This window comes from Equus caballus, chromosome 10, assembly GCF_041296265.1.
Source record: "Equus caballus isolate H_3958 breed thoroughbred chromosome 10, TB-T2T, whole genome shotgun sequence".
Classification (NCBI taxonomy): domain Eukaryota; kingdom Metazoa; phylum Chordata; class Mammalia; order Perissodactyla; family Equidae; genus Equus; species Equus caballus.
The window spans coordinates 19,185,122-19,211,954 of NC_091693.1; the positions used below are offsets into that span (position 1 = coordinate 19,185,122).

The following is a 26,833-nucleotide window of genomic DNA, read 5'->3' on the forward strand; positions in this document are numbered from 1 at the left end:
GGAAGTTCGTCCCCACACTCACCGTCAGCTCCTCCAGTTTAAGAGTCTGAAGTTCCATCTTGTGTGGAGGGGGCGAGGGGCTGGGGATTCCTGGTGGGGAGGCAGTGACGGGAGTGGGCTTCATCCTGGTGATAGTCACGAGGGGGAAACAGAGGTTAGAAGGGGCAGAGAGAGAAAAGGCATTCCGGGTTCCTCAAAGACGGGGGCTCCTGAAGATGCAGGAAAGTGAGGACCCAGGATTGCAGATCTCCGAGGGCGCAACGACAAGAGGCTAGTTCTTGTGCATGGGAGAAGAGGAACTCGGGGCTCCGACTCTTGGGTTTGAGGCCAGGACTCTTGGGAACTGAAGGAAGAGGGGCTGGGGGCCTGGAGTCTTGAGTCCTGAGGGAGGAGGGAGTTCCGGACTGGACTCCCCTGATCTTGGACTCTGAGTTTGATGGAGGAGGATGCTGGGGGCTTGGACTTCTGGAAGAACAAAAATGGAGGTCATACCTAGGAGGTGGCTGCTGTGAGTTTGTCCCTTCCCACAGAGGTGACCCAGGAGGACCTAGGGCTGACCTTTCGGTCTGAGGGTCTGTCCTGGACCCTTGTCTTGGCTCTGGGGGCATGTACTGGTGGTGTGTCAAGTTCCCCTCCGGCTTGGGCTCCCTCCATTGTTGGGAGATCTTGGGAGACTCCTGAAAAAGCAGGTATGATGTCATATGCTCCAGCTCCGTTCCCACTTTCTTCCTGCCCCAGAGCTCCATGCAAAGTATAGGTTCAGCTTAGCACCACCAGAGAGTAGCAAAAAAAGGCAGCAGCAAGGAAGACCAAGGCTAGATTCTCGGGGGGACTTCCCCTCACACTGGTCCAGACTCACCTTCTTCAGGGACCTCCAAGGGCAGTATTCTGGCTCAGGGAGCAGGACCCCAGGGCTGAAGAGGGAAGGAGCAGGACCCACGGGCAAGGCTGGGGCCGGAGCCAGAGCTGGGCCTGAGGCTGAGATCCACGGATCTGGATCTGAGACTGGAGAAGCAGTGAAGAAGCCTGAGAGGCCGCCGGCAGCAGGCCAGGCAGGGAGGAACAAGGCTGTGTGGGAAGGAGGGTCCTGGAAGCCTCAGCCCCTGGGCGCGGGAGGGCAGGCCCAGGAAGTAAAACCCAAGTGGTGGGAGCTGGGTGCCCAGACTCCTGGATCTAAGGGCAGAGGTGCTAGGGACCCAGCATGTGCATTCTCAACAAAGGCAAGAATCGTCCTCAGTCACCAAGCCGTGTGGCAGCTGAGGATCAGAGATTTCTGGGGTTTGGCTGGAGAGGAGTGGGGCCAGCACTCCTGGTTCTTGGTGAGAGAGAATCTGAAACTACAGCCTGAGATTGCTATGTGTGCCAAGGCGTCTGGGACGCCTGTCTTCTCTAAAGAAGCAGGATCTGGATTCATGGATTTCATTGGAGTGGGAAAAGCCGAACAGCAGGACGCAGGGCTCCTCGGGGTGGGGTGGCCGGGGACCTGTACTCCTGGGTCCTCGGCAAAGGACAGGATGGGATTTCAGTGGATCCTGGGGCATAGGGACAGAGGCTCAGGAACCAGTGCAGGATATCTGGTGGCTGCCCACCAGCGTGCCCCAGGGAAGTGGGGCCACCATCCCATCCCTTTCAGGGCCCATACTTACTTGGGTCCTGATACCGTCTGTGGATCCGAAGCTGGAGGACTGTGGAGGGAGGAGGGAGATGGGAGGAGAAAGGTGGGAAGGGAGCGTCCAGGAGCCTGGCCTGGCAGACGAAGGGCAAGCTGCAGTTGGCAGGACACGTGCGCCCACCCCCTTACACACCCAGTGCAGGCGGGCGGGCGGGCAGCCTGCTCCCTTTCCCGGGCCTCCTGCCTGCTCCCTGCCAGCACAGTGCCAAGGACCAGAGTTCTGGGGCTAGGAGCCAGCCAGCCTGCAGGCACGAGGCAGCCCTGCCCCCAGCTCCACCTGCCCCCTTCACCAGCATGTGCCCACCCCACCCTCGGCACAATCGCCATCTTGGCAGCCCCGTCCGTTTGCGTTTTGCCTCCCTTTACCAATTCACCCCACTTTGCACACACATGCTCCCTTCTGTGACACCTCTGGGGCCCCCCACAGTCAGCCCCTCTGCACATCTACCTTTAAACATGCATTTCCCTGGGCTTTCGGTTGGCACATACGCCACCTTTGTGCACTTGAAGTCTCTGACACTTCATCCTCGGCTGACTCTGTCTTGGCTCCCACCCAGCCACATTAACACACTTATTTGCATTCAGGATTCCGTCCCCAGTTTTGGAGCAAGGATCTCTCTTTGCACATTTCTGCTCTTTGCACGCTCTTTTGCACACTCCTTGCTCTTTGGTTACTGGTGTCTTTGCACCCCCCAACCATGTAAACACATTCCTATACACACTCAAGTACCCTTTGCCGTCTAAGGAATTGACCTCCAGTTCCACCCATTTGCACGCTTTCCGCCTGAACTGGGACCTAAAATACAATCTTTGACACTTTCAAGGCTTGAGAGCTCACTGTCTCCTCACGCACACTTCCACGCTTCCACACTGGTCACGCTGAAGTCCCCACTCTGTGCACCCCTCTGCTTTGCACACGTGTCAATTTAAGCCCCTCTTCTTTTGTAGTAGCTGACCTTCTGCACACCCACCCCTAGCCGCCCACTCCCCGCTGTTCACATGAGCAGTGTTCTAGCCATTTGCACGCTCATTAGTCCACCACAACTCGACCCCTTTGCTAGGGCCTCCTTTACGTGCAAGTGACCTTCTGCACAGAAAACGCATGCCTTGTGGGTCCCACCGCCCCCTCCCACCTCACCCCGCCGTGCACAGTCGCAGAGTTAGAGAATTCCCAGGACCCCGGGCACCCCTCCCCTGCACGCACAGAGAGAAGCCTCTCACCAGATCGGAACTTGGAGCGAATGATTTGGGAGCGCTGGGAGGAGGCCGCCAGGGTCATTGCCAAGGCTGGGATGGGGACCTGGACTGGGGGGAGGGCAGGGCCCCCACAGGAGGCAGCGTCAGACTGGAGGTCAGGAGGCTGCCCCTGCATATGAGCGCAGCAAGGGAAGGGCCTAAGGGACCTAGGGATAGGAGAGGCCTTGGGCCATAACTTCTGGATCTTGGGGGAGGAGAGGGCTGGGGGCCCAGACTCCTGGGTCTGAGGGAGGAGGAGCTGAGGGCCCAGACTCCTGGAGCTGGGGAGGAAGGGCCTGGGGTCTGGGACTCCTGGGTCCTAAGAAAAAGGGCATTGGGGGCCCGAACCTTGGGTCTATGAAAGGAAAGGAAGGAGAAGGGGGTGAAAGGGTGGAACTCAATCCTCTGAGGGGACTAGAATCCGACATCCTTGATCAAGAGGGGAAAAGACCTGACAGGTCCCTGGGGAATGGAAGGGTCTCTGCCACCTGCGTTTAAGAAGGGGCAGTGCGTAGGTGTCAGCCACCACGGTCTGTGGGGAAGGGACTGGGACCAGAGAGGTGACAGAAGAGTTAAGGCCGGTGCACCCTCCTCCCGGCCCCCCACCCCCACACCCTCCGCTCCCCATCCCAGGGGCTTCTCACCAGGTGGGCTCGGCGCAGCTGTACTCTGCAGCGGGTTGTGTCCCACGGTTTAGGCTGGAGGCCACAGGCCCCGCCCACCAGCCTGGGACCGCCTCAGACCCCCCTTTCGGGGGCGTGCCGGGAGCCCCCCCGGGACCCTGAGAAGGGGCAGAAGCGCGGGCTGGGAGGCCCCGGGGCGGGGCGCACGTCGGGGTTCCCTGGCTTGCTCCTCCTCCTCGTCCTGGGACTACGGGGTCGGGCGGGGCAGCGGCGGGCAGACTGACAGAAGCAGGTGCCGGGAGAGGGACGCCGGGTGAGCAGCAGGGGCAGGTGGTCGCGTCCCGGCCCTGCAGGCAGGTGCCACCTGTCGCTTTTTCCCTGACGCAGCAGCAGGAGTCGGATTCAGGGGAGTGAAAAGTTCAAACTGGAGTCCCGGACTTCTGGTTCTGAGTGAGGAGGGGGCTGGAGTACGGGCTTTTGGGGTCGAAGGGAGAAATGGCTGGTTCCCACTGGCAGGACTGAGGGCCTGATATTTGGCAGAACAAGCTTGGACCTCTGTCCTCAGATGCGTGGGAGGCCCCAGTGCTTCGGGGTCGAATTACATGCAAGAGGGCAAGCTGCGACCGTAGCTATAAATACCCCCTCGGACTCGGCAGGAGCCCAACGCTCCCATCAAGGGCCCCAGTGCTATATTCCGCAGAAAATCATCATCACTAGTGCTCTCGAATCTTAACAAGCGAAGCGTTGCCAATACCACAGATACCTTTATTGCTCCTGGCGCTCAAATCCCAAACCCATCTTCCCACCGTCCCATCCTCCACTACCCGAAAACGCAAACTCCCAGCATTCCATGCGGGGAAAACTACAACTCCCAGAAAGCTCTGCGCGCAGGCGGGCTCCAGGGAGTAGAAGCCGAGGAATTTTCAAGGTTCGCGCGCTCGTTTGCTATTGGTCTTCAAGGAGGCGTGGCCACGGGAGGCCCGTGGCGGTGATTGGCCGGCAGTTCCTGCTGCTCAAGATCCCAGAGGAGGCGGCGGAGCCTGCGCAGTTCACGGTGCAGAGCATCGTCCGTCACTGGACCCGTGAGGCGCAGGCGCGAGCTGCCCAAAGGCAGGATGAGGGGAGGGTGAGAGGAGAAGCTTTCGAAGATGTCCCCTGTGAGACCGAAGAAGACGGCGTTAAATTCTGAAAATGGGCGTGAAGCGGCAGAGAGTCGGGGAGAGCCGAGGCTGCGTCACGCCCAAAGGAAGGAAAAACTTCAATCCCCAGCAACTCCTGGAGCAGGGTCCACTCAAACGTGACTCCTGGAGTCCCCAAGCATCCTGAGAGTTGTAGTTGAGACTAGGAGAGGCCACTGTTGCCTGGGAAACGGGCGACGTAGTTGAGTTCTTGGGTCCGCGAGGAAGGAGGGTCTAGGAACTTAGTTTTATGGATTCCCTAGAGTGGAGGAGCCTGGGATCCGGACTCCTAGGTCAGGGTGGGTAGTTTGTAGGGGGATGAGGCTGGGGAGCTGAACCCCTGGGAAAAAAAGAGAGCTGGGGACTTGAGCTCCTATATCCTGGGGGGAAAAGGGGTTAGGGTCCAGCACTTAGGTCCTGGGGGAGGAGAGTGCTAGGGGTCCAGACTGCTGGGTCAGAAGGAGGAAGGGGCTGGGGATATGGATTCCTAGGTCCTGAGGGCAGAAGAAAGCTGAGAGCCCCAATGCTTGTGTCCTCATTTCTCCTCACCCGTGTCCACAGCATCTCGCTCTGCAGGGGGAGGGTCCCAGGCAGGTGGTGGCCCGCGGCCAGGACCCAGCTGGTAGTGGCTGAGCAGATGGTGGAGTTGAGCCGGGGTCAGCGTGGGGTGCTCCGTTCGTAGGCTGCTCCATGAAGCCTGATGGGAAGACGAGGTGAGAAGTCTACAGTCACTTTGGGGCAGCTGAAAAATCCCGAATGGGAGGGCCTCCATAAAGGGGGGGGAATGAACTGGGTAGACTGGTGTGCCTGGACGGTGTCTCCTGGGCCTGGTTGTCAGTGAAGTGCGTGTTGGGAAGGGCGTGCTCTCAGCTTTAAAAAAATGTGATTTGCTTCAGAATAAATGAGGATATGGGAGTAGGCAGGGGCAGAGAAGAAACAAAACTGGCCATTAGTTTATCACTCGTTTATATTCTGGAAGCTGCTGATGTGCACATGGGATTCATCATTCTACTGTGGCTGCTGTTTGCACCTGCGTGAAAATTTCTACAGCTAACTTAGCTGGCGTCAGCATCATCAGCGTGGTTAAAGCCAGAGACTGGACCCAGATTGCCTGGGTTCAAAAATCCCAGCTTGGTGATTTATTACCTTCTGCAAGTCATTGGGCCTCAGTTTCCCCATCTGTAAATTGGGGGAGAATAGGAGCTACCTACTAGAGTTGTTATGAGGATTCGATATGGCAAGCTTCGAAAGTACTTACAACAGTGCCTGGTGCTTATTCAACGCTCTGTACAAGTTTGATAAATAAAAATAAATAAACGAAGGCAAGTGACCTACCTGATTCTCAGTTTCCTTCTCCAAAAAAAAAAAAAAAAAAACCTGTTATTGATAACCTACTTCATGGGGCTTAGTCAGCATTCAGCTAGAAATGCCAAGCAGAGTTTCTGAAATGTAGTTTATGTTCAATGAGTGTTTTAATCATCGCGTTCCTTGGTCTCATACCAAACTTCCTGAATCAGCATGTCCAAGGGAGGGGGCCCTGGAAACTATTAATAAGGCCCACTGGGATTCAGATGCAGCCCACTTTGGACACTGTTGTCGCTGGCTTCCTTCTAGCTGCCAATGCATGAGCCGTGGTGTGTGGGCTGGGACGGGATAACATGGAGTCCGAGGGGAGATCCCCAGGTGAGCTGAATCCAGAAGATGGTTGAGTGGGGCTGGGGAGTCTGAGGTCAGGGGTCAGGAGTCACCTTGAGCAGGGAGGTGCGGGGCACGCAGAGCAGGTTCACAGCCATGGAGAGTTTCCGGAAGAACTCAGTGGCAATGTCGCCCAGCCCAGCCCCCTGTAGCCAGTCCAAGACAAGGTCCAGGTTGGTCCGGATTTGGACAGCTCGGGACCACTGATAGAAAGGTCGGCCTTGACCTGGGGGGGGAGGATATGAAGGGCGATGGGTGTGTGGACCCTGTCCTCCTGCCTCCCAGATCCTTCCTATCCTTCAGCTTGGGATCGGGAGCTTGCGAGCTCTCCAGAGTCCCCAGAGGTGAGACCTGACTTGACGTGGGTCTCAGTGGCTCCTGTCTCTGCCTCCCTGCCCCTTCTCAGTCTGACCCTTACCTCGTTCCATCAGCGAGTTGAGAAGGGACGCATTGGAGAAGAAGAACAAGTAGCCAAAAGTCTGAGACACGAGGTCCGGGTGCAGCTCACACCGGCTGGTGAGTTCCAGGGCTGCCTGGAACACGCCCAGGGTAGGTCTCAACCCCAGAGGCATGGCCTCCAGCTCCGCGCCGGGCCCTGGCAGCTCGGCCCCACCTGTGAAAGGGTTACTATCCAGGAGAGCAGGCAGCGTTGAATACAGAGTCTGAGGAGACACAGAGATGCAAACAAGTGATCAGACTACAACTCCCTGGAAGCTTCAGGGTGTGGTAGAGCATGAAGATACTAGGGCACTCCACCAAAGGCTTCTGGGAATTGTAGTCCATTCCACCTTTGACACCCTAAGGGTCTCCATGAGCAAATCTCTACTTTCCAGATGGGTTTCTAGTATTCATCAGGCCTGGGACACCTCAAGTCTTAAGAAAGGGTTTCTAGACGTTTCTTGAGTATTTTAAGACCACCTTGGTGTCTTATGGGACTTGTAGTTCTCAGCAGACACCTCAAGGAGGACAAAGGATACTGAACAAAGAGACCCCCTTCAGTCAAAGAATTATTTATCCAGAATTCCCGGAGGAAAGGAAAAGAATGGAGAATCAGGAAGTGGGAGTGGGGTGGCAGTTAGCCAGTGGAAAGTAAGATCAGGCCAAGGAGAGGAAATGAGGTCAGAGCCAAAGAAGAAACAAAACCACACTTGGCGGGGATGTACAGGAAGTGAAGCCTTGGAGGAAAGGGCTTCATAAATCAAGGCTGCTTGAGACTTAGACGCTATCTGTCCCACGAGATTCCCTTGCATTTTACAGCTGGGGAATCAGGCCTGCCATAAGCCAGGAACCCTGAGAACTCCAAGCAGCAATATTAAAGTCAAGAGTGGTGGTGGGGAACCGGGCACAAAGTGCAGGATGAGCACTCCAGGGAGAAAAGGTCTCTGGTTCAGAAAAGGGAGCAAATTCAGAACTATAAGAAGTGAGGTCAGGGCTTGCCTGGTGGCGTACTAGTTAAGTTTGTGCACTCTGCTTTGGTGGGCCTGGGGTTCACAGGTTCGGATCCCAGGCGTGGATCTACACACTGCTCATCAAGCCATGCTGTGGCAGCATCCCACATACAAAATAGAGGAAGACTGGCAACAGATGTTAGCTCAGGGCCAATCTTCCTTACCAAAAAAAAGGAGTGAGGTCAGGAGTGAGACACAGGAAGTGAGGACCGATTAAAGAGGACCTTTAGTTTAAATGACAGTGCCAACACTATTTCATCTATCTATATCTATATAGCTCTATCAGACTTTTCAGTGACTGAAGAGTAGATTTAGAAAAAGGCAACTTGAGAAAGTGAAAATGGTGATATAACCAGGTAGTGAGACCAGCCTGTGAGAGGAGACAGTTGCCGAGACAGGAAGAGAAGCCAGAAAGGCCGGAAGTGATGTAAGCTCAAACAGGAAGTGGTGTCAGAATAGCAAAGTGCCAGGGTGAAATGGGAAGTGATGTCACAGGACCAGGAAATCTTGCGAGGTCAAATAGAAAGTGACATCAGAGCGATGTGATATAGTCCAAACAGGAAGTGATGTTCTCTCAAACAGGAAGCAAGGATCAAGGCCAACCTTGGTGAGGTAGTAGACAGACTGCTGGAAGGTACACATGATGACCTCATCCAGGAGGGCCATGGCCTCGTCACATAATTCCAAGTCATTGCAGAGCTGTGGGTCTGAGGACAGGCCTGGGGGTGAGAGGGAGAACCAGAGGCTGGCAGGCAGGAGCCCAGGTCCCCAGGTGCAGAGGACGGCAGGGGGCTTGGACAGGCCTGGGCCTGGGTCAGAGCTCACCCTCCTGGTCGGCCTCCTTCTCCATCTCCATCACCTTCTCCTGCACAAAGCTCAGCAGCTCCGTAGTGTTGGCCATCCACAGCATGAGTGGCCGCAGCTCCACGGACACAGCCTCAGGGGTCAAGGGCACCTCTGGGACCCCCTCAGGGTGGCTGGAGAAGGAGGAAGGATGTTTTGTGATCCTTGCCCAACACCCACGATAGTGTGCAAACCCTGAGATCTGGGTCTAAGTGGTGACTGAGTCCAATGCCCATTTCACAGCTGGAAAAGCCGAGTCCCAAGGAAGAACGGAAACTTGCACTAAGAAATGCGTGGAGTAAACACAGGACTGGCTGCAAATCCCGACCTCTGCATCCCTCTAGACCCTTCTCCCCAGAATTTCTCTTACTTCTCTGGCTGACGGTCTCCAATTTCCTTAATCTTTTCCTGTGGAACAGTAAGATCAAAATCAAGGTGAGGGAGATTGGGGAGAGAGGCCTATCAGTTAATACCCTGGTTTTTCTAGAAAGACCTTTTCGACAGAGACTCTCACCACTTTTCAGATGGACTCTAACCCTCAAGCTTCGGAATGACCTCTCCTCTTCTTACCTTTTAAAACATGCACCCCCATGATTAAGAGTGGTCTATCTTCCTCAGGTCGGCTTCTGCTCAAATGGAGTTTCCTTCTTACCCCAAGAAAACCTTTTCTCTCAGTAGGCCCAAGCTCAAGAGGATGGAAACTCCCCCCTCTCTGAATGGTTTCTCCCCAGCCCTTCCATCTGTAGGTCTAATGGGTTCGTTCTCCCTTGCCTCCAAGAAGGGTCTCCCCTATTACTCCTCCAAGCTTCAGACCCAGTGGGCTGCCCGCTTCACCTCTCACAATGGACTCTCCCAACTTCTCTTCCAAGGGCATCTCTCCCCCCCCCCCCCCCCGCCATCTCTCAGAATGGTTTGTTCCATTGTCGCAAGGAAAGGTAGGTACTGTACTGCCTTCTCTTTCAGACACTGCGGAGGAATCCACAACTCCCAGCATCCCGTGGGGCTCCTTGCTTAATAGCCCAAGCCCCCTCCTGAGGAATCATGGGAGAGGTAGTTTCCTCCTGCCAAACTACAAACCGGTTGGACGGTGGTGAAGGGAGGCTGGGGCAAGGACCTGGGGCGCAGGTGGGGCTGGACGGCGCTTGGGGGCGCTCACCCAGACAGCCTCCTTGATGAGACGGGCCAGGCGGCCCAGCAGGCGCGGCAGGTGGCCCAGCTCCAGCTCCCGGGCTGAATGCTGCACGCACAGCGCCAGCAGCGTGGCGGGCCCGAGCGGCGGCAGGTCCCCGGCGCCCGCGGCCGCAGCGCGCACGATCTCGCCCAGCAGCGCCTCTTCCTCGCGCGGCCGGAAGCGCAGCACGGGCTCGCGGCCGTCCAGGTAGGCGGCCAGCGCCTCGCCGCGCTCCTGCAGGCCTCGGCCGCACAGGCGGCAGGAGAAGGCCCAGCCGGGGCCCGGCGGCGCAGCCCCGGGGCGCGCGGGCAGCCAGGGCGGCCGCGCCGGCCCGGAGCCCCCGGTGCGGGGGTCCTTGTACATGAACAGGAAGTGCTCGCCCAGCCCCAGCAGGTCACCCGGGTGCAGCTCGGCTTCCCGCAGCAGGAGGCACCCGTTGTGCGTGACCGGGGCTCCCCGGGATGGGCGCACCATGGCCGGGGGCTCAGGACCCGCCCGCACTGTGCAGTGACGGGGCAGGATGTCCGGGGCGTTGAGAAAGGTGTCCACGTACGGGGCCGGTGATCCACCGCGGGCCGAGGAGTTCCCGCCCCGGCCAAACACGTGCTGCTCCCGCGTCATCACGTACACCACGAAGTCCTGGAGGGAAAGTGGCGAAGCACTAAGAAGGACACCAATCCACGTGGAATGGATGGTTCCAAAGAGATCCCTTTCCCACAATCGCCTTTCCCATGAACCCCCTCCCTTGAATGAACATTCCCAAGGAGATCTCCTGGGATCCCAAAGGACTCATCAGTTACCCCCACCTGCATGAGTGGACTCTTCAAAGGCACTTGAAGGACTGTCCTGTAACACCCATCCTGAAGTCAGGATACTTACAAGAAAACCCCTTTCTTACAAGGAAACATGGGTTCTACCATTTCCCTCCCTCAAAGAATGGATGCTTCTTGGGAGATCTTTCCCCAATGCGCTCTCCCATCTTCTCACCTCCTCTGAATGGACTCTTTCAAAGCAATTCCTTCCTACAGTGGATTCTCCGGTAACATCCAGCCCAAAGAATGGGTGCTTCCAAGGACATCACGCCCCCACTACTAAAATGGACTGTCCTGATACCCTCACCCTCAAGGACCTTCCCAAGGAAGGCTTCTTTCTCCCAGGAACTCTCTCGTTTCCTTCCCCCTGCCCCTACTTGTCCATCATTCCACCCCCATGATGGAGGCTTCCAAAAACATTTCCCCCTCCCATAATAATTTCTCTCAATATTCCCAAAGCAGGGAATGGATACCTTTAAAGAGACTCCCCCTTTGAACAAAAGTTTCTTCCATTATCTCCGCCCCAAGAATGTACACTTCCAAGGAGACCCCCTTTCTACAATGGGCTCTCTCATTTTTCCCCACTCCATGATGAACCCCATTCTATTTTTCTTTCAAAGCTTGGCACCTGAGCTATCATCTGTTGCCAATCTTTTTTTCTCCTTCTTCTCCCTAAAGCCCCCCAGTACATAGCTGTATATTCTAGTTGTAGGTCCTTCTGGCTCTGCTGTGTGGGACGCTGCCTCAGCATGGCTTGATGAGCAGTGCTAGGTCGGTGCCCCAGATTCGAACTGGTGAAACCCTGGGCCGCTGAGCACGCAGACTTAACCACTCGGCCATGGGGCCGCCCCCAATGAACTCAATTCTAAAGAGGCATAATCCTACAATGGACTCACCTATTACCCCCACTCCCATGATGGAAGATTCCACAGATGCTCTCGCTTCCATCAATATTCCCATCCCCCAAAAAGGAAATCTCCAAGGAGATCTCCATGTAGTGGCTCTTCTGGTAATGCCACCTTATAAATAGAAGTTTTCAAGGAGACACTCTTCTTATAATGGAGTGTCTCATTTCATCCACCAGATGAAGAAGTGCATTCCAGAAGACCCCTGCCTAAAAATGACTCTCCTGTCTCTATCCTATAAAAATAGAAGAGCTCAGTGTGACTCCCTTCCTAAGACAGACCCCTCTGTTCTCCATGCATGTCTGAGAGAACAGTCATCCTGGTATCCATAAATCCCCGTCCTACACTGAACTCTGCCATCATCTCTACCCTGTGGATGGACGGTTCCAGAGAGACCCCTTCCTACAAGGGATTTGATCATCTGCTTCTCTAAAAAAATGGACCTTTCCAGCCTGAGCACCTTCTGAAGGTAGAATCTCTCATTTTCCATCCCTGTCTGAAGGAATGGAGTGGTCCAAAATACATGAACCCTTTCCTGAAATGGGCTCTCCTGTTCCTTAACCCAAGAAGGCATGCTTCCACAGCACGTACGATGAACTCTCGGCTACAGCCACCCATGAACAGACAAGTGCAAATAAATCCCTTTCTGTAATAAATTCACCTCTTACTCCTGTTCCCAAGGAATGGATCCTTCCAACGAAGCCTCTTTCTTACAAAGAAATTTCTCATGAACCTCACCCAAAAGAATGGATGTTTCCAGTGTTTCCTCCTCTTCCTATAACAGACTCTCCTTTTCTTCCAGAATAAATCCTCTCAATTTGACCACCTTCCCAAATTAGACCCTACTATTCTCCAACCTTGTCTGGAGGAAAGGGCTGTTATAATATATGCAAACCCTTTCTGACAATGAACTTGCCTTGACCCCTTGCCCCAACAAGGAGGAATGAATTCTTCCATGCAAGCTCTTCTCTGAATAGTCTTAACCTCTCACTCATATACACAGCCAAGGCACCTGACCCAATTGGGTCCCGCTCTGACGGCAAAAAATGGAACTGTTCAGTAAGCTCCCCCACCTTCTAGAGTGGGCTTTCTCATTGATCCCAGCAGTATCCATCAAGCTTGGCTGTGCCACTGTTACCCAAAGGTGGACAAAGCCGTAAGGATGATTGCCCCAAGCACACAAGTCTTTCCAATAATATACTACATTTCTATCGGTGAAATAATTCCCCACTGACGCCCAACTGCTAATGCTTTCTCCCTCTCTGCTCCCTAACACTCAAACACCTTCTCCAGTTATCACCCAAAAAGTAAAATAGAAGTATCAGTACCACCTGCCCCCATCAACAAGGGTCAAATGGTTCCAGTGTAAACCATCACTTTTAAAAAGGGGATTAGTCGACTCCTTTCCAGAAAATATAGGCTTACCCAGAATGAGATCCCAGGCACCAATCAAATTGTCTCCCTCCCCTAGAAGACAGACTCTCCCGTTACCTCCACCTCAAGAAACAGATGCTTCCAAGGAGATCGCCTTTCTACAATAGGCTCGCCCACTATCTCTTGACGCGAAGACAGTGCTTTCCCTCAGCTATGAATGAAAGGAACCAGTCCCTACTTGTCCCTCCAATAGAATCTTTCTCAGGCATCTGTCCTCCACTAACACCTCTCTCGTCTCTGACAATGCTATCTCCCACTCTGCAACCTGCTGGGACCACGCCTTCCAGCATACCTGAGACCACCGCGACTCAAGGAATTCTGGGAGTTGTAGTTTTGTCGCCCTTCAACCAAAGGATGGGGCATTGGGCTCTCCCGCTAGGACAGGCTGCTCTCACCTGGGCGTCCTGGTAGCCCTGGAGCAGCAGAAAGTAGGGGTGATTGCTGGGGGCCTGGATGAGGCACTGAGTCAACTGATCGAAGTCACCGGGGTCTGCAGGTCCGATTTGGGCGTCGGCTGCCCCTGGGGCCATGCTAAGGGCCTGTTGCCTGCGCTCCTGCTGCCGCCGCCGCCGACCCTGCAGGCTGAGCTCGGACACGCTACGCCGCAGGGACAGGTTTTCCGAGCGCTCCTTGCCCCCGGAGCCAGCCGCGGGCCCTGACCCGGACCCGGGGCCAGGACTGGCCAGCGCCGCCCCCCCGGACGCCGCCCGGGAGCGGTTCTTCTGTGGCCGCCACGAGGGGGCGCCCGTGCCTGCGGAGAGAGATGGAGAGCGGTGAGGTGGAGACCGGAAAGAGACAAGAGACAGACAGACTGAGAGAGCTGGAGATTACAGAGACCGAGAATTGACTACAGAGAGGTGAGGCTGCTTCCCACATGCACGTTTTTGCATATGCTGTTCTCTGTTCTGGAACACACTTTCCGCGTGACTCCTACCCGTCTTGCCATTTTCAGCTCAGAAATTAATTCATTCTTTCAAATACTATTTCTTGAGGACCTACTATGTGCCCGGCACAGTTCTAGGCACTAGGGACTTTGCAGTGAACAGAGAAGACCCTGCCCCCAGGGAAATATAAACCACCTCCACCTGAACACCCTTCCCTGACTTTCCAAGTTGAAGCAGAGCATGGCCCCACTGGGCACTCTGGGCTTTGTCTGGGCCCAGAAAAGCCCTGGCACATAGTAGGTGCCTAGTGGAAATGAGCTGAACCAATGAACTGATGTGTTTCTCACTAGGCTGGAAATTTAGGAGGGTGGGAACTTCACCTGTCAATGTCCCCACATATTCCTCCAGGTCCCTAAATAATGTGTGGCCCACAGTAGGCACTCAATGAATGCCTTTTGGAAAAAAAAAGATAATGATGGCTATAATTGCCATTCTTAATTAAGCAATGTGCCAAGCCCTGTGCTAAAATCCTTTATATGGATTATCTCATTGAATTTTCATCTAGGAATCTGCTGAGTTTAACTGGCTAAGAACGGATCAGAATCCAAGTCTGAGTTCAAAGCCCGTGAGTTTAACTGCTACACCATTCTATCTCCAAAAAGGAGACTCTGAAACAGAAAAGTGGTTCGAGGGCTCCCTGAGCAGGCCCCTAGCCCTGTGAGCCAGGCACCACCCCTGCCAGGCTCTGCCCAGCACTTGCTATTTCACCAGTGGCGCCACCTCCTGATCCAGGCCGGGCCTTCTCAAAGACCAAGCCAAAGATGAGCACAACTTTCCTGGGCCTCTGCAAACGCCTCTTCATTTCCCATGCGCCACCCTCAAGCCCCGTTCACACGTTGGAGCCAACCCAGCCCGTGGCACCTGCTCCAAAGTCCGCCCCTCTGATGCTCTGCCATTCTTAGGTCCTGATCTAGCAGCCCAACTCTGCTCTCCCCCTCCTAGGTTCCATCCACATAGGCCCTGCCCCTCACTAACCGCTTCAACCCACTGCTCTGGGAGGTCTCTTGCCCCAGGGATCCGTGCCCGCACGCATCTGCCCCACCCAACGCCTCTTGCTCTGGGCTACTGTATTCCACAGGCGCCGCCCCAGCATCATCGGCCCGGGCCAGGGGCTCTGCACGTACCCCAAGGGCATCATCCTCTGGCCCAGCCCATCTGGCTGACCCAACCCTGCCCTAGCTCCGCCCACCACTTGACCCAAGGCCTATAGGTCCCGCCCAGTCTTCGCGGGCCCCGCCTCCAGCCCGCCTTCTGGTCCCACCTGCCCCGCAGGCCCCGCCCTGCCCAGCCCCCATGCCGGCCCCGCCCCACCGTGGCTCCGCCCCCAAGCCCCGGCCCAGCCCTCCCGCAGGCCCCCCCCCCCCGCGCCGTGGCTCCGCCCCCAAGCCCCAGCCCAACCCTCCCGCAGGCCCCGCGCCGCCGGCCCCGCCCCCAGGGGCCCCAGGACTGCTCACCGTCGCTGTCCGCTGCCCCGAAGGCCTCCTGCTCCAGGCGACGCGCCTCCTCGCGGCCGCGCAGCTCGAAACGCCGCGCCCAGCCGGGCCGCGCCCGCCACAGCTCCTGCACCAGCAGCGGGCGCTCCGCGTCGCCCAGCACGCGCAGGTGCTCCGCCCGCCACTCGCCGTTGCCCGCGCCGCCCGCCGCGGGCCGGCCCAGCGCGTCGCACAGCGCGAAGGCGTCCACGCAGCCGCTCTCGCCCGGGCCGCCGCCGGGGCTGCCGGCCAGCCCGTAGCGCTCCAGCGCCTCGGCCACCAGCTCGCGCGCCGTGGAGCGCGCCGTGGCCAGCACGCTCTTGTAGTTAGCGCCCGACGCCAGCCCCGCGCCGAAGATCTTGAGGACCCCGGGGGGCGCTGTGGCGCGGGTGGCCAGAGGGGGCTCGGGGGCCACGCCCGCCGCCAGCTCCGGCAGCTTCTTCTCGCTGGCCCAGCGCTGCGCGCCCCCCGGAGTCCCGGGGCCTCCCGCGCCGCCGGACCCCGTGGCCCCGGTTCCGGAGCCTCGAAAGAGCTGGGAGATGCGCTTGGCGCGGCTCCCCGAGGCGCCCCCGGCCGCCTTGACCGCGCCCACTCGCCGCAGCTCCACGTGCGGCGGCGGCGGCGGAGGCAGCGGCTCGCTGCTGCGGCTCCCCGTGTCGGAAGACGAAGACCTGGGAGACCGCCCGGTAGCAGAGGCGCGGGAGAGGGACCCAGAAAGGCACGCAGAGACGGGGGTGGGGGTTACAGTAGGAGGGAGGTGGGCACGGACCCAGATGGAGGAGACAGAGACCCAGAGAAGGAGAGACAGAGACCCAGAGAGAGAAGGCAACAGAGATTTAGAGAGAGAGGGCGACAGAGACGCACAGAAGAGCAAGAGACACGGGGTGTAAAGAGTTGGGGGGTAGGCAGAGGCAAAAAGAGAGAAAATAAATAAATAAAGGTAAGTCCCACAGAAGGAAGTTTCAAGAGTTGAGCAGGCAGGGAAGGAAGGTAAATCAAAGCACTGCTCCTATGTCCCCATCCCTGTGTCCATCCGGCCTAACCAGTCCCAGCACTTCCCCCACCAGGCCTTATATCGCTGTGGCCCAATGTGTGCCCCCTCCCCGCCCCTCGCAATGTGCGCCAGCTTGCTTGCCCATTCAGATCAGGAACAGGAGCCAACCCTTTCAGGGTCCCTGGCATTACCCAGTGCAAAGACGGGGTCATAAACAAGGACAGATGAGAGGTAGGTGGGGGTCTCGAGGAGTTGGGCACTCACTTGACAGAGGCAGCGCTGGGCCAGCGCCGCCCCAGCTTGGCCAGCTGCTTCCTGGGAGAATTGATCCACAGGCCCACCGGGAGATGGAGTTTCCCGAAGCGGGGGCTTCCGCCCTCCTTCCGTTCACCAGATAGCATGGCCCTAAAGGAGGGTGAGCGAGGCCCCAACTCCTGAGGCCCCGAATGGTGGGGATGGGTGGAGGGGGACCTGGACCCCTGAGTCAGGGAGGAAGGGCTGGGGCTCAGACTGCTGAGTTGGGGTGAAGGAGAGGGATGGGAGCCTGGACTCCTGGGTGCTGGGATGGGAGGTAGCTGGGGACTGACTCAAGGGTCTGAGGGAGGAGGGGTCTGAACTCCTGGGCCCCAGGGTCTTACCCTGCTTCGGGTCCCCGCAGCACCCGGGGGCCCTGGCTCCGCTGGCCTGGGTTGGTTCCTGACCCCACCGCTCCTGTTCAGCCTCTGCCCCGGCTCCTGGCACTGGGTGGGGGACAGGAAAAGGCGAGAGGAAACCCGGCAGGAAGAGCGGGGAGGGGGCGTCCTGTGAGCGGACCGGGCCTGGGGGAGGAGATCTGGGTAGGGCTGGCCCTGCCCCACTCCTTGATTCTGGAATTTATATCCCAGCCTGTGAGTCTCTTCCAGGACCCGGGGGGCCCCCGGCTCCCAGCCTCTCCTTCCTCAGGCAGGAGGCCATGCCCAGACTTCTCTCCTCTGGAGGAAGGGAAAATTAGGATGAGACCCGAGGAGTGAGTCAGATACTTAAACAACCAGATAAATCTTTATTTGCTCCTTGATTTCATGACTTTCCCTCTGGAACTTCGGGGTGTTGAGCAGCTTCAGTGCCCGTGTCAAACCAGGACTTTATAGAATCAAGCATCTTCCCAGAACGAGAGCAAAATATCCTGGAGGAGGGTGGGAGTGCAAATAGTGGAACCAGGTTAGGTCCCAACCCAGTGAGCAATAGCCCTCCCAGCTTCCCGATATTGGACTTTATCCTAGTCGTCGTTACCCAAGTTTAGCCCTCCTAGGTAAGCCCCGCCCCATCCCTTAGATAAGCCCCGCCCCATCCCTAGGTAAGCCCCGCCCCATCCCTTAGGTAAGCCCCGCCCCATCCCTAGGTAAGCCCCGCACCATGCCCTAGGTAAGCCCCGCCCCTTCCCTTAGGTAAGCCCCGCCCCATTCCTTAGGTAAGCCCCGCACCGTGCCCTAGGTAAGCCCCGCCCTGTTTCGAAGCCCCATCCCCAGCGGAAGTTCAGCTCACAGACTTCCGAAGCTCCCAGAACCCGTGCGGCTTTAGGTCGATGGAAACCCCGCCCCTCACCCCAAGCCCTGGCTTCTTCAGCGGGCGGCTCACACGGTGGCAGCGCCGGCGATCAGCACCACACAGCCCCAGATCAGCAGCCCGAGCAGGCGGCCTCTCAGCATTTTCACAGGATTCGGAGACTGGGACAGCGGATACTGGAGGCTTGTGTTCGACTGGGGGTGACCCAAAGTCACCTCACCCTGGTTTGGGATGTCTGGTGACGGTATCTCCTCCTCCACTCTTTGGGGCAACACTGATGGAAAAGAAGGAAGGCCCAGTCCTGGGAGGGCGCGGAGGTCCCGCCAGGGCCAAGGCCAGTTCTCCCCACCTCATCCCGCCTCAAGCCCCAGGCCCTCCAGGAGAAAATCCCGCCTGCAATTGCGTGAAGCCCGAACACAGCCAGAGGGAAGCCTGCTAACACCGCTAGAGGCCACACCCAGGGCAGGAAGCCACACCCCGACAGGAAGTTATGCCCCCATAGGCCACGCCTCTAAAGTTGACAGCCCCCAACCCCAAGACCCTGAATCCCACGACTGACTCTCAACTGCCCAGCCCGGACCTGTGACGTGGAAATAGATGATCGTGGCTGGGTCGGATTGCACGGTGCCCAGCTCACAGCGGTAGGTGCCTTGATCCTCAGGACCCACCATGGTCTTGGTCAGAGTGGGCTCTTTCCCCTTGGACACCAAGGTCTCATCATTCTTCCCCCAAACCTAGACCCAAGCTCAAGGGGTCACAGAGGCCTGGGGAATTCAGGGGTCGGGGGAGTCCAGGGGTGAGAAGATCACAGGGCCTCGGTGGGGGAGATGCGAGTCCAGGGTGTACTAGTCAGGGCATGGGGTCCCCAGGGGGTCGATAGAAGCCAAACCTGGTGAGTCACGGGTCATGGGGGTGGTGGGGGCAGGCCTGTGGATACAGGGGCCAGGGGGCTCACACAGGCCTGCTGGACTTGGAGTTTAAGGGTTACAGGAGTTGGAGGGCCCCACCCTGTAAAAGCTGTAATCGGTCAGGCCTTCAGAGGCACGATGCCAGTTGAGTTCACAGTCCAGAATCATGTCCTCCTTTCGATGGACCTTGACTTGACGCTCTGGGGATAAAGGGTTACTGTGGCATGTTCCTTCACGCTTCCTGGCCCTTCCCCAACCCTCTTCCACTCGGTCTCGGCCCGCCTTCTCTTGTCTGCTGGCCCCGGTGTCCGCCCACTCTAGACTCAGTCTCCCCTCTGGCTCCGCCCCTCTCGCGCCAAGCCCCCCCTGCTGGGCCCAGCTCTCACCCCCGCAGTCCGTGGACTTTCGACAAGCGTGAACCTGCTTCTCACAGTTACTGCACCAGATCAGAGTCTGTAGCATCATACCTGAAGGCACAGCGTCAAGGCTGGAGTCGCCCACTAAGAGGCGGGGCTAAAAGGAGAGGGCAGGGCCAAGGGCTGGGGCGGGGCCCTGTGCCCGAGCCCCGGGAGGTCAGTCCGAGGGGCGGGGCTAGAACGCAGCCCTGGAGGAAGCCGGATCTAACCAGCCTCAGTTCCGAGTGCCGACAGAATGTCACCCGCTCCCCGAGAAGTCCGAGGTGCGGAAGGAATCCTGGAGACCCAGGAACCTCTTAGACGCGGAGAATGTAGAAACACCGAGAGTCCAAAGGGGCAGGCGAAAGGCTGGGTTTTCACGGGGCAGGGATGAGGGACAGAGGACCAACGCCCAGAATCCAGACTCACCACATTTGTTGGGACAAAAATCTGCCTCGGAAGAAAGAGAAAAAAATGAGAATCAGATTTCTAAGTCAAAGCGGATGACAGAGGGGGCGAAGGAAGAGGCTGGGGGCTCTTGGGTTTGAGGGAGGAAGGACCCGGGTGCCTGGACCCCTGGGTCTGAGGGAGGAGAGGGTTGGGAGAGCTGAGAGATCGGACTCGGAAAAGCAAGCGGCTGGGGACAGGGACAGCTGGGCTGTGGAAGGAGGCTGGGTTGCCGGCTTCCGGTTTTCCCTCACCCTCTTTTTGAAAGTGAGCAGCGTAACTGGCAAAGGTGTCCTTTTGCAGGCTCAACATCCAGAACAGCTCCTTCACGAAGAGCTCACCTAGGAAGAAGCAGGATGACGCAGAGTGGTCCACCCCCCCGCACCCCCCCACCCCTCTCCCCGCCTGTCCCAGGCGTGAGGTACAGGAAGTTTGCCTCTGTCTGCAAAGCCTGGCATTCTGCTTTTGGGCCTTCTCAGAGAAGAATAGTGAAAATGGATGACCATTTAACGTAATGCTGGCCACCGGACTAAGCAAGAACTGGGATGAAGGCACTATTATGGTCTCCATTTTAGAGATGAAGAAGCTGCGAAATCTCTCGCTCAAGGCCACAAAGCTAGAAAGTGACAGCGCCAGAATTTGAACGCAGGCAGTCTGGCTCCAGAGCCCAGTACCTGACCACCAGGTGGCACCAGCGATTACTTCGCTGAGAGATTCTGCAGCCCTCCCCTGGCGACTCTGTGCATTTACCTTTTACATCACTTTCCGTGATGCGTTTCAGATCCTTCAGCAAATTCCAGGATGCCTTTTTCAGTGTGGGCTCATCTGTGGGGGGAGATAGAACCCCAGACTCCAGCGTTACTGTCTCATTCGCTCGGCTAGTCTTAGAAACTACAATACCCATGGGGCCACTGGGCAAGAATAGGCCTGGTTAAGGGATTACCCGCCCGTTGCCTTCTGGGAGTTGTAGTTTTATTGCACAAAATTGCTGCTAAAGGGTAAGGGAACGCGGTATTTGCTGGCCCTGGAGAACGCCGGCATCTGCATCCCAGGCTTCTTCATTCCCGAACCCAGGAGTCCACACCTCCAGCCCTTTCCCCCGTGCGCCCAGCAATCCTAGCCCAAGACCCCTCCTTTCCCAGGTCCCAAAAGTCCGCGCTCCGCCCTGCCCTCACCGACGACCCCCATATAGGAATCCTCGTCAAACGGCAGTTCCTTGAAATTCTGCACGGCCTCCTTTACCCTTTTCATCACGTTTTCGTGATGCTCGGGCGCCAGGTGGCCAGGCAGGTAATCCTTCTCCAAGGAGTTTAGCGCCTCCATGACCTCTGAATCACACGTGACACAGCCCCGCGCAGAAAGCAGACAGCCGGCCAGCGCCGCCACCAGTAAAGGAAGCCGCGGCCCCATCGCCGCCAGAGCGCGCAGCCCGCGCACACCCCGGGGGAGGGTCTTCTCACCCCAAACCCAGAGGAGGTGAGCGCCAAACCGAGAGAAGCCCCTCCCTGAGACACGGACCCGCGATTTGCAGGGTGCACCCTTCTCCTTAGGGAACTGAGGAGTCTCGATGCACCCTAAACAGCCGCTGCCCGACCTTGACTCCTGACTGTTGTACCCTCAAAGACTAGGGTTCGCTGGAGAGCCCTAGACCACCGCGCCACGTCCTTCCATTCTATTTTCCCACCACTCAAAGTAAGGATCCAGGGGGCGACGGCGAGGTTGGTTGCGTGGTATAGGGGACTTTTGACTGAGATCGGAGTCACGGTTAGCTCCTGTCTACAAGGCACTCCCACAGCCTCCGCCTTCTAGCTTCCCACAAGGGACCGAATTCCCCAGAGATATTCCCTAGGGTTCCCTTGGACCCGCCCAGAAGCCCAACTCCGAGTCTGATTGGACCCCAACAAAAGGAGGCCCCGCCTATCACTCTATGATGTCACAGAAGCGACCGCTGTTTCAGACTAGAACTTTCCCAGCATCAACAGAGTGGGAAGTACCCTGTCTGCTCTAACTTTCCAAGGCCAAGGAACGGGCTTCTGGCCTTCAGCTTGCTCCTGTTCCTGGGCTCTAGGACCCAGGCTTCGGGTTACATGCCCACCGCCCTTAGGAAACAGCGGCTTTGAGACACAAAGACGAGGGAAATGGCCCTTTCTAGCCCTAGGACTACGACTCCCAGAAGGCCCCGGGGTCTCTCCCTTACTGATTACCGCAGCCAACCCCATAGCTCCATGGGAAATGTAGTTCAAAAATGATACGCTGCCCACCCCACCCCCCCGCCCCCCACCCCCACCCCCGCCTCCACTTTCTCTCCCCAGTTTCTGGGACTGGATGCCAAGGTCTCACAGGAAGAGAGGGTCTGCGAGTCCCGACGAAAGGAACTGGGGCTCAGAGACCACAAGTCACACAAGTCCGGCAACAAGAGGCTGCCAGATCTGGGCAGGGACAGTACCCCAAGACATGACTCCTGAGAGTCCCCGGAAGTTCCCCACCTTTCCCCCTGCTCACTCGCTGACGCACACGCTCGTGCACACAAGACTCCAAAAAACGCAGACACAGGAGTTGGTGAGGTGGACTTTTAATACATACCTCCATCTCTCCCACCTATGGCAGCTGAGTAGGGAATGGCCCCCCAAAACTCCCTGAGAAAATTAGAAAAGGGGCTAAGATTCCTACACAAAACTGTAATAAAAGTATGTACCTTTAACCCCTTCAAAAAGCACCGAGGGGCTCCTGAAATCTGAGTCAAGAATTCCAATCTCCTTGTCCAGACCCTGTGCTCCTGCCTGGGTCTGCGGCCAATCGTCAGGTCTGCATCCCTTTGGATCCTTTCATCCTTGACTTGCCCAAAGCCAGATTTAGTGGTTCTGTGAAGTCTGGGGCAGACAATGATTGCCAAGGGGCACAATTCCAGGGATTTCTGCAAGCCCGGAAGCCTTTAGACCTGCTGACTTCCAGAAAAATCTATCCCATCCCCCCCAGCAGCCCAGCTTAAACGGGGAGGGGCAACCCCAACTCACAGCCAACATGTGCATGCCTGTCTTTGGCAGTTTTTGAGCTTAAAAAAAAGTTTTCTGGGGCCGGCCCAGTGGTGTAGTGGTTGGGCTTGTGGGCTCCGCTTCAGCTGCCTGGAGTTCACCGTGCCCGCCCCGTCCGGGCTGGGCATGGACCTACGCAGCTCTCAAGCCATGCTGTGGCGGCATCCCACATACAAAGTGGAGGGAGATTGCCGGAGATGTTAGCTCACCAATGATCTTCCTCAATCAAGAAGAGGGAAGGTGGCAACAGATGTTAGCTCAGGGCTAATCTTCCTCACCAAGAAAAAAAACATGTCCCTGAATTTCTGGAAAGCCTTGCACCAGAAGCTGCAGCGCTTCCGCAGCCATCCCTGTCCCTCACTTGCCACATTTTTAGCCTCTCTACTTCCCAAAAAAAGTCTTTGTGGTTTGTTCAGGGGCAGAGGTGGGATAGAGTTGCATTCTGCTCACCAACTGCCCCAGCTACAGACAGTCTGTCTTCCATCAATCTTTCTGGCAGTGGTGATATGCTGAGCTTCTGGTTGTACCTTCATTAGATTCTTTGCTGAAGTTGTCTGGATTCCAGAAGCCCATGCCCTCTGGAAGGGCCCTGTAGGGTTCCAGTTGGTCCTCTCTAAGTCTCCCCTCTAACAGCACCCCAGAAATACAGAGAGGGAGCTGGTGAGCACTTGCTCTGGAACACCACTGAATTCCTTCAATACTCCAGGGGAGGAGAAACAGCTGTTCTAGAAACGTCCAAGGTGGTCAACTAGAGGGGGGAGTCCCCTGTTCCTGGGGGACAGCCATGTAGAAGTACCTGGGGAGGGGCTGGGAAGAGCAGGTGGGCACTGTGCCTTCTAAAACTGCCATGAGTTTCTCCAGACACAGCCAGCCATCAGGAATAGATCTTCGGATGGTTCTCGAATGTTCAGGCAGTTGCAGAAAGCCCTCCTTTCTTTCAAAGTCTAGCCAGCTCTGGAAGCTGCTAGGCCTCCAGAGACCCATAGCGCTGGCCCTTGATTGATCAGGCTATTCCAAGAAGTCTCCCGGCCGGTGTCCGGAGGGGAGACAAGTCTGCGTTAATGCCCACCCACTCCGGCAGGAAGGCAGCCTCCGGTTTAAAGATCTTCAGGAAGTTCGAGTCAGGCAGGGTGAAATTGGCCAGGTAGACGGTGTCCCCACCAGCCAGGTAGGCGGCCCAGAAGCCGAAGGTGCCAATCGTCATGATGGTGTGGTTGCACTGCGTGAGCAGCGCAAAGTCCTTCCCGGGCGAGGCCTCCAGCCCGTTGCCAGCAAAGATCACGTCCCCCCGGGAGGTGTCAATGTTTTGCCGGCACCAATCCATGCCGTTGCTGGTGACCACAAAGATGGGAGCTTCATGCCGCGCCCGAAACCAGTCCATAGCCTGCTGGAGGTAGGCGCGATCGCCCACCACGCCTTTCCAGAGCTGGGGCATAACCTGCAGATAGTCCCCTCGGCGCACATGGACACCCACAAAGGTGCTCGGCCGGCCCCCCGTGCGGCCCAGGCGGAGCTGACTCAGGAAACCCTGGGCGTCTTGCCGCAGGTGGTCGTGCAAGGTGAACTGGCTGCGGATCTGTTCCCGGATGTGGTGGAAGAAGGTCCAGGAGCAGGGGAAGCCGGTGAGTTTCAGCACCGGATGCTCCACGCGGGCGTACTCCTCCGACATCCAGTCATGCAGCTGCAACTTCAGCCAGGACGTCTGGCTGTCCACCTGGGGCGACAGCACAGGCAGGGTGATGCGGAACACGGGGGCCAGGGTGGCATGCATGGCGGGCAGGATGAAGGCCTGGCGGCCGTTGAGCTGGGCCAGGGCCAGCAGCGTGGCATACTGCCCCATCTGGTTACCAAATCGGCCGTCTGGGTGGATGGTCCAGGTTCCTGTGAGGGAGGCAGGCTGCTGGGGACAGGAAAGGGAGGCGTTGGAAGTCATCGTTGTGCCCGACAGGCAGAAGATGGCCACATGAGGTGTCCCAAGGTGGTGGGATGGACACAGGGCAAACAGGTCTACACCGTCGTGAAAGAGGCCTTGGTGGACGTAGAGGAAGGCGATTGAGGAAAGAACACAGACTAGCAGGAAGATGAGACAGAGATGACGTCGGCTGGGGGCCCACATGGCTGCAGGGGAGGAGAGTTGAATTAGCAGATGCTGGGAGCCTGAGAAGTAATGTCAGAGAGCAGACGCCTGAAGGAACGAGGAAACTAAGGGGTCAGGCCCCTGGGTCCGAGGGGAAAGGGGATCAGAGTCTAGGACTCCTGGATCTGAGGGAGGAGAAGCTGGGGGCTTGGAATTTGGGGGGACAGGGATGGGAGACGAGGGAAAATTGGTGGTTTCCAAGACAGCAGTGGTCCGGGATCCGGCGCCTCATCTTGGCGCCTCCTTCTCTGGGCCTGAGAGGCGCACTGAAGCTGGACAGTGTTCCATCAAGTCCTGTCTCAGGTGTACCTGTGTATGAAGGGCAGAGTCCACCACTGACGTGCCGGGAAGCAACAGGCCAAGAACAACTTGCCAGGCTTGTAGGCCCAGGACTCCAGGAGGGATCTCGTTTCCTGGAGGGGCAGGAGTTGTGGGTTGGCGGTGAAGGAGACTGGTCGGGTCGTAGGGGGTTAGAAGTTGGGGGCGCACCTCCTGGGACTGAAAGCCCCGATTGCTGGGTCGGAGGCATCCGCAGCTCCCACTCACCTGAGCTCCTGCCGGGTGGCAGATCCACAGACGGCCTGGCGTGGCTGGAGCGAGCGGTCTGCCAGGGCGGCCCACATACGGCCTCTCGCGGAACCTGGGACTCCAGGTTCCCGGGCCCAGCAGCCCTCCCCTCCACGCCGCCTCCCGGGACTGGCTGCGAGGGCTCGGGGAGGGGAGGATGGAGAGCGGGGCGAGGTCCGGTATTAACAGCCTCCGCCCTCCAGGGCAGGCAGATAGCTCCGAGGCGGAGCCCCGCCCCCTCCCTGCCGCCGAGTCCTGGGGCCCCTAGCCAGGGTGCTAGCCCCCGCCCTCGGCCCTCCCTAGACCCGGGGACCGCGACACACCCCCTCCTCGCCGGCATTGGCCTGCGAGGAGGCTCCGCCCGGGGCAGCCCACCTGGCCGCATCCTTCCATGGACACGGAGATCCAGCGCCCAGCTGCAGTGCTGGACCCAGGTGTTCCGGTCTGCCCTGTGCATCTGGGTGCGCAGAGCCCGGCCACGCCCCAGCCGCTGGGAAGGGCTGGGACACCTGGTCCCGGCGGGGAGGGAGGTCCCCCGCCCCCTGCCGCGTCCTCCCGGGGGAGATGGAGAACCTGTTTGCCAGGCTGCTCCAGGAGCGGAGGGAAAACTCCCTCCAGCTCTCAGGGTCCCAGCGTGACGGCCTCCAGCCCGAAGCTGTCCCGGCGCCCCCCGAGGGCAGCCGACCCCCAGATCTGCCCCGCCCACCCGCAAATTCGAGGGTCCCGGCCCCCCGACTCTCCTTTGGGGGGATTCCAGGATCTCGCGCCTGACTACTACTTTCTAGACGGGCACGTGGCCAAGGCAGCCTTTGCCGAAGACAGGACTGAAGAAAGCCGGAGTGGAAGAGAGCCGGCCTTCCCTGCCTCCCGCGGAGGTTTCAGCTGCCGGCGCAGGACAGACGCCTCCCTCCCGGTAGACCTGAGGCTGTTCCCGTGGTGCTGGACCCTCCCCCCTCCACCCACCCAGCCGAGCACTCCGACCATTGTCATTCAATCAACCAAAGTCAAAGACTCTGGAATCCGACTTCACGCATCAGAGACTTGACCACAATTTCTCCAAACGCAGGAAACCCAGCCCCCAGCCCCCTCCCCTCTCAGACCCAGGTGACCAGTCTCTGAGCCTGTAGGTTCCCGGAAATAGCCCACCCACATTCCCTTTGGGCTCTTGGGTCTAACTTGCTCCTCAGCCTCCTCAAGAGCCTGGCTCAGCCGCCGGCTCTGAATCAGAGACTCATCCTCGCTCCCTCCCGCAACTCCCAAGCTATTTTTGGAGCATCTGTCTGGACCTGTGGTAGCCTCTCTGGTGAAAGAAACACCAGGATTGCATCAGGAAGGAGGAGGAGGCCTGGACCTTGGGTGTCTGGCCAGGGGTTAGTGA

The 26,833-nt window shown here is 57.8% G+C and overlaps 4 protein-coding genes across 24 annotated transcripts in view; all 4 read right to left on the reverse strand.

The window, feature by feature from the left end:
* MAMSTR (MEF2 activating motif and SAP domain containing transcriptional regulator) overlaps window positions 1-4,321 on the reverse strand; it is a 7,925-nt gene extending 3,604 nt beyond the window's left edge. For 3 of the 12 annotated variants that reach the window (XM_070223146.1, XM_014729613.3, XM_070223141.1), the window contains exons 1-6: window positions 3,553-4,321; window positions 2,894-2,977; window positions 1,647-1,685; window positions 860-1,005; window positions 493-677; window positions 23-125 (exon numbers count right to left, since the gene is read on the reverse strand). In XM_070223146.1, coding sequence (XP_070079247.1) covers window positions 23-125; window positions 493-677; window positions 860-1,005; window positions 1,647-1,685; window positions 2,894-2,951 — 531 coding nt within the window. In that variant the 5' untranslated portion in view covers window positions 2,952-2,977; window positions 3,553-4,321. Of the gene's footprint in view, window positions 1-22; window positions 126-492; window positions 678-859; window positions 1,069-1,646; window positions 1,747-2,893; window positions 2,978-3,552 lie in introns of all 12 variants that reach the window. The other 9 variants (XM_023650061.2, XM_014729603.3, XM_070223140.1 and 6 more) reach the window with 5 other exon arrangements.
* On the reverse strand, window positions 4,276-17,196 carry RASIP1 (Ras interacting protein 1). Of its 2 annotated transcripts, none has more exons than XM_023650053.2 (12): window positions 17,066-17,196; window positions 16,692-16,832; window positions 15,416-16,104; window positions 13,413-13,768; window positions 9,852-10,505; window positions 9,066-9,103; window positions 8,678-8,829; window positions 8,456-8,559; window positions 6,823-7,066; window positions 6,458-6,630; window positions 5,259-5,406; window positions 4,276-4,686 (listed from the first exon to the last, which is right to left on the reverse strand). In XM_023650053.2, the coding sequence occupies exons 2-12, from the start codon at window positions 16,826-16,828 to the stop codon at window positions 4,487-4,489; spliced, it is 2,895 nt and encodes a 964-aa protein (XP_023505821.1). In that variant the 5' UTR covers window positions 16,829-16,832; window positions 17,066-17,196; the 3' UTR covers window positions 4,276-4,486. The 2 variants fall into 2 exon arrangements, with proteins under 2 accessions (XP_023505821.1, XP_023505820.1); XM_023650052.2 differs by having other exon boundaries at window positions 8,456-8,571.
* Window positions 17,197-17,438: 242 nt separating this feature from the next.
* On the reverse strand, window positions 17,439-21,936 carry IZUMO1 (izumo sperm-oocyte fusion 1). Of its 4 annotated transcripts, none has more exons than XM_014729630.3 (9): window positions 20,895-21,936; window positions 20,470-20,544; window positions 19,974-20,060; window positions 19,702-19,722; window positions 19,264-19,344; window positions 18,977-19,077; window positions 18,550-18,703; window positions 18,009-18,243; window positions 17,439-17,589 (listed from the first exon to the last, which is right to left on the reverse strand). In XM_014729630.3, exons 1-8 carry the CDS (start codon window positions 21,127-21,129, stop codon window positions 18,038-18,040), a joined length of 960 nt encoding a protein of 319 aa, XP_014585116.1. In that variant the 5' UTR covers window positions 21,130-21,936; the 3' UTR covers window positions 17,439-17,589; window positions 18,009-18,037. The 4 variants fall into 4 exon arrangements, with proteins under 4 accessions (XP_014585116.1, XP_001489163.2, XP_014585108.1 ...); XM_001489113.5 differs by having other exon boundaries at window positions 18,042-18,243; window positions 20,895-21,618; XM_014729622.3 differs by having other exon boundaries at window positions 18,042-18,243; window positions 18,550-18,667; window positions 20,895-21,598.
* Window positions 21,937-22,275: 339 nt separating this feature from the next.
* Window positions 22,276-26,099, reverse strand: FUT1 (fucosyltransferase 1). 6 transcript variants are annotated; one of them, XM_070223153.1, is made up of 3 exons: window positions 25,831-26,099; window positions 25,198-25,301; window positions 22,276-24,869 (listed from the first exon to the last, which is right to left on the reverse strand). In XM_070223153.1, the coding sequence occupies exon 3, from the start codon at window positions 24,865-24,867 to the stop codon at window positions 23,755-23,757; it is 1,113 nt and encodes a 370-aa protein (XP_070079254.1). In that variant the 5' UTR covers window positions 24,868-24,869; window positions 25,198-25,301; window positions 25,831-26,099; the 3' UTR covers window positions 22,276-23,754. The 6 variants fall into 6 exon arrangements, with proteins under 6 accessions (XP_070079254.1, XP_014585147.1, XP_070079253.1 ...); XM_014729661.3 differs by having other exon boundaries at window positions 25,435-25,933; XM_070223152.1 differs by lacking the exon at window positions 25,198-25,301 and having other exon boundaries at window positions 22,276-25,197; window positions 25,831-25,940.
* Window positions 26,100-26,833: the final 734 nt, after the last annotated feature.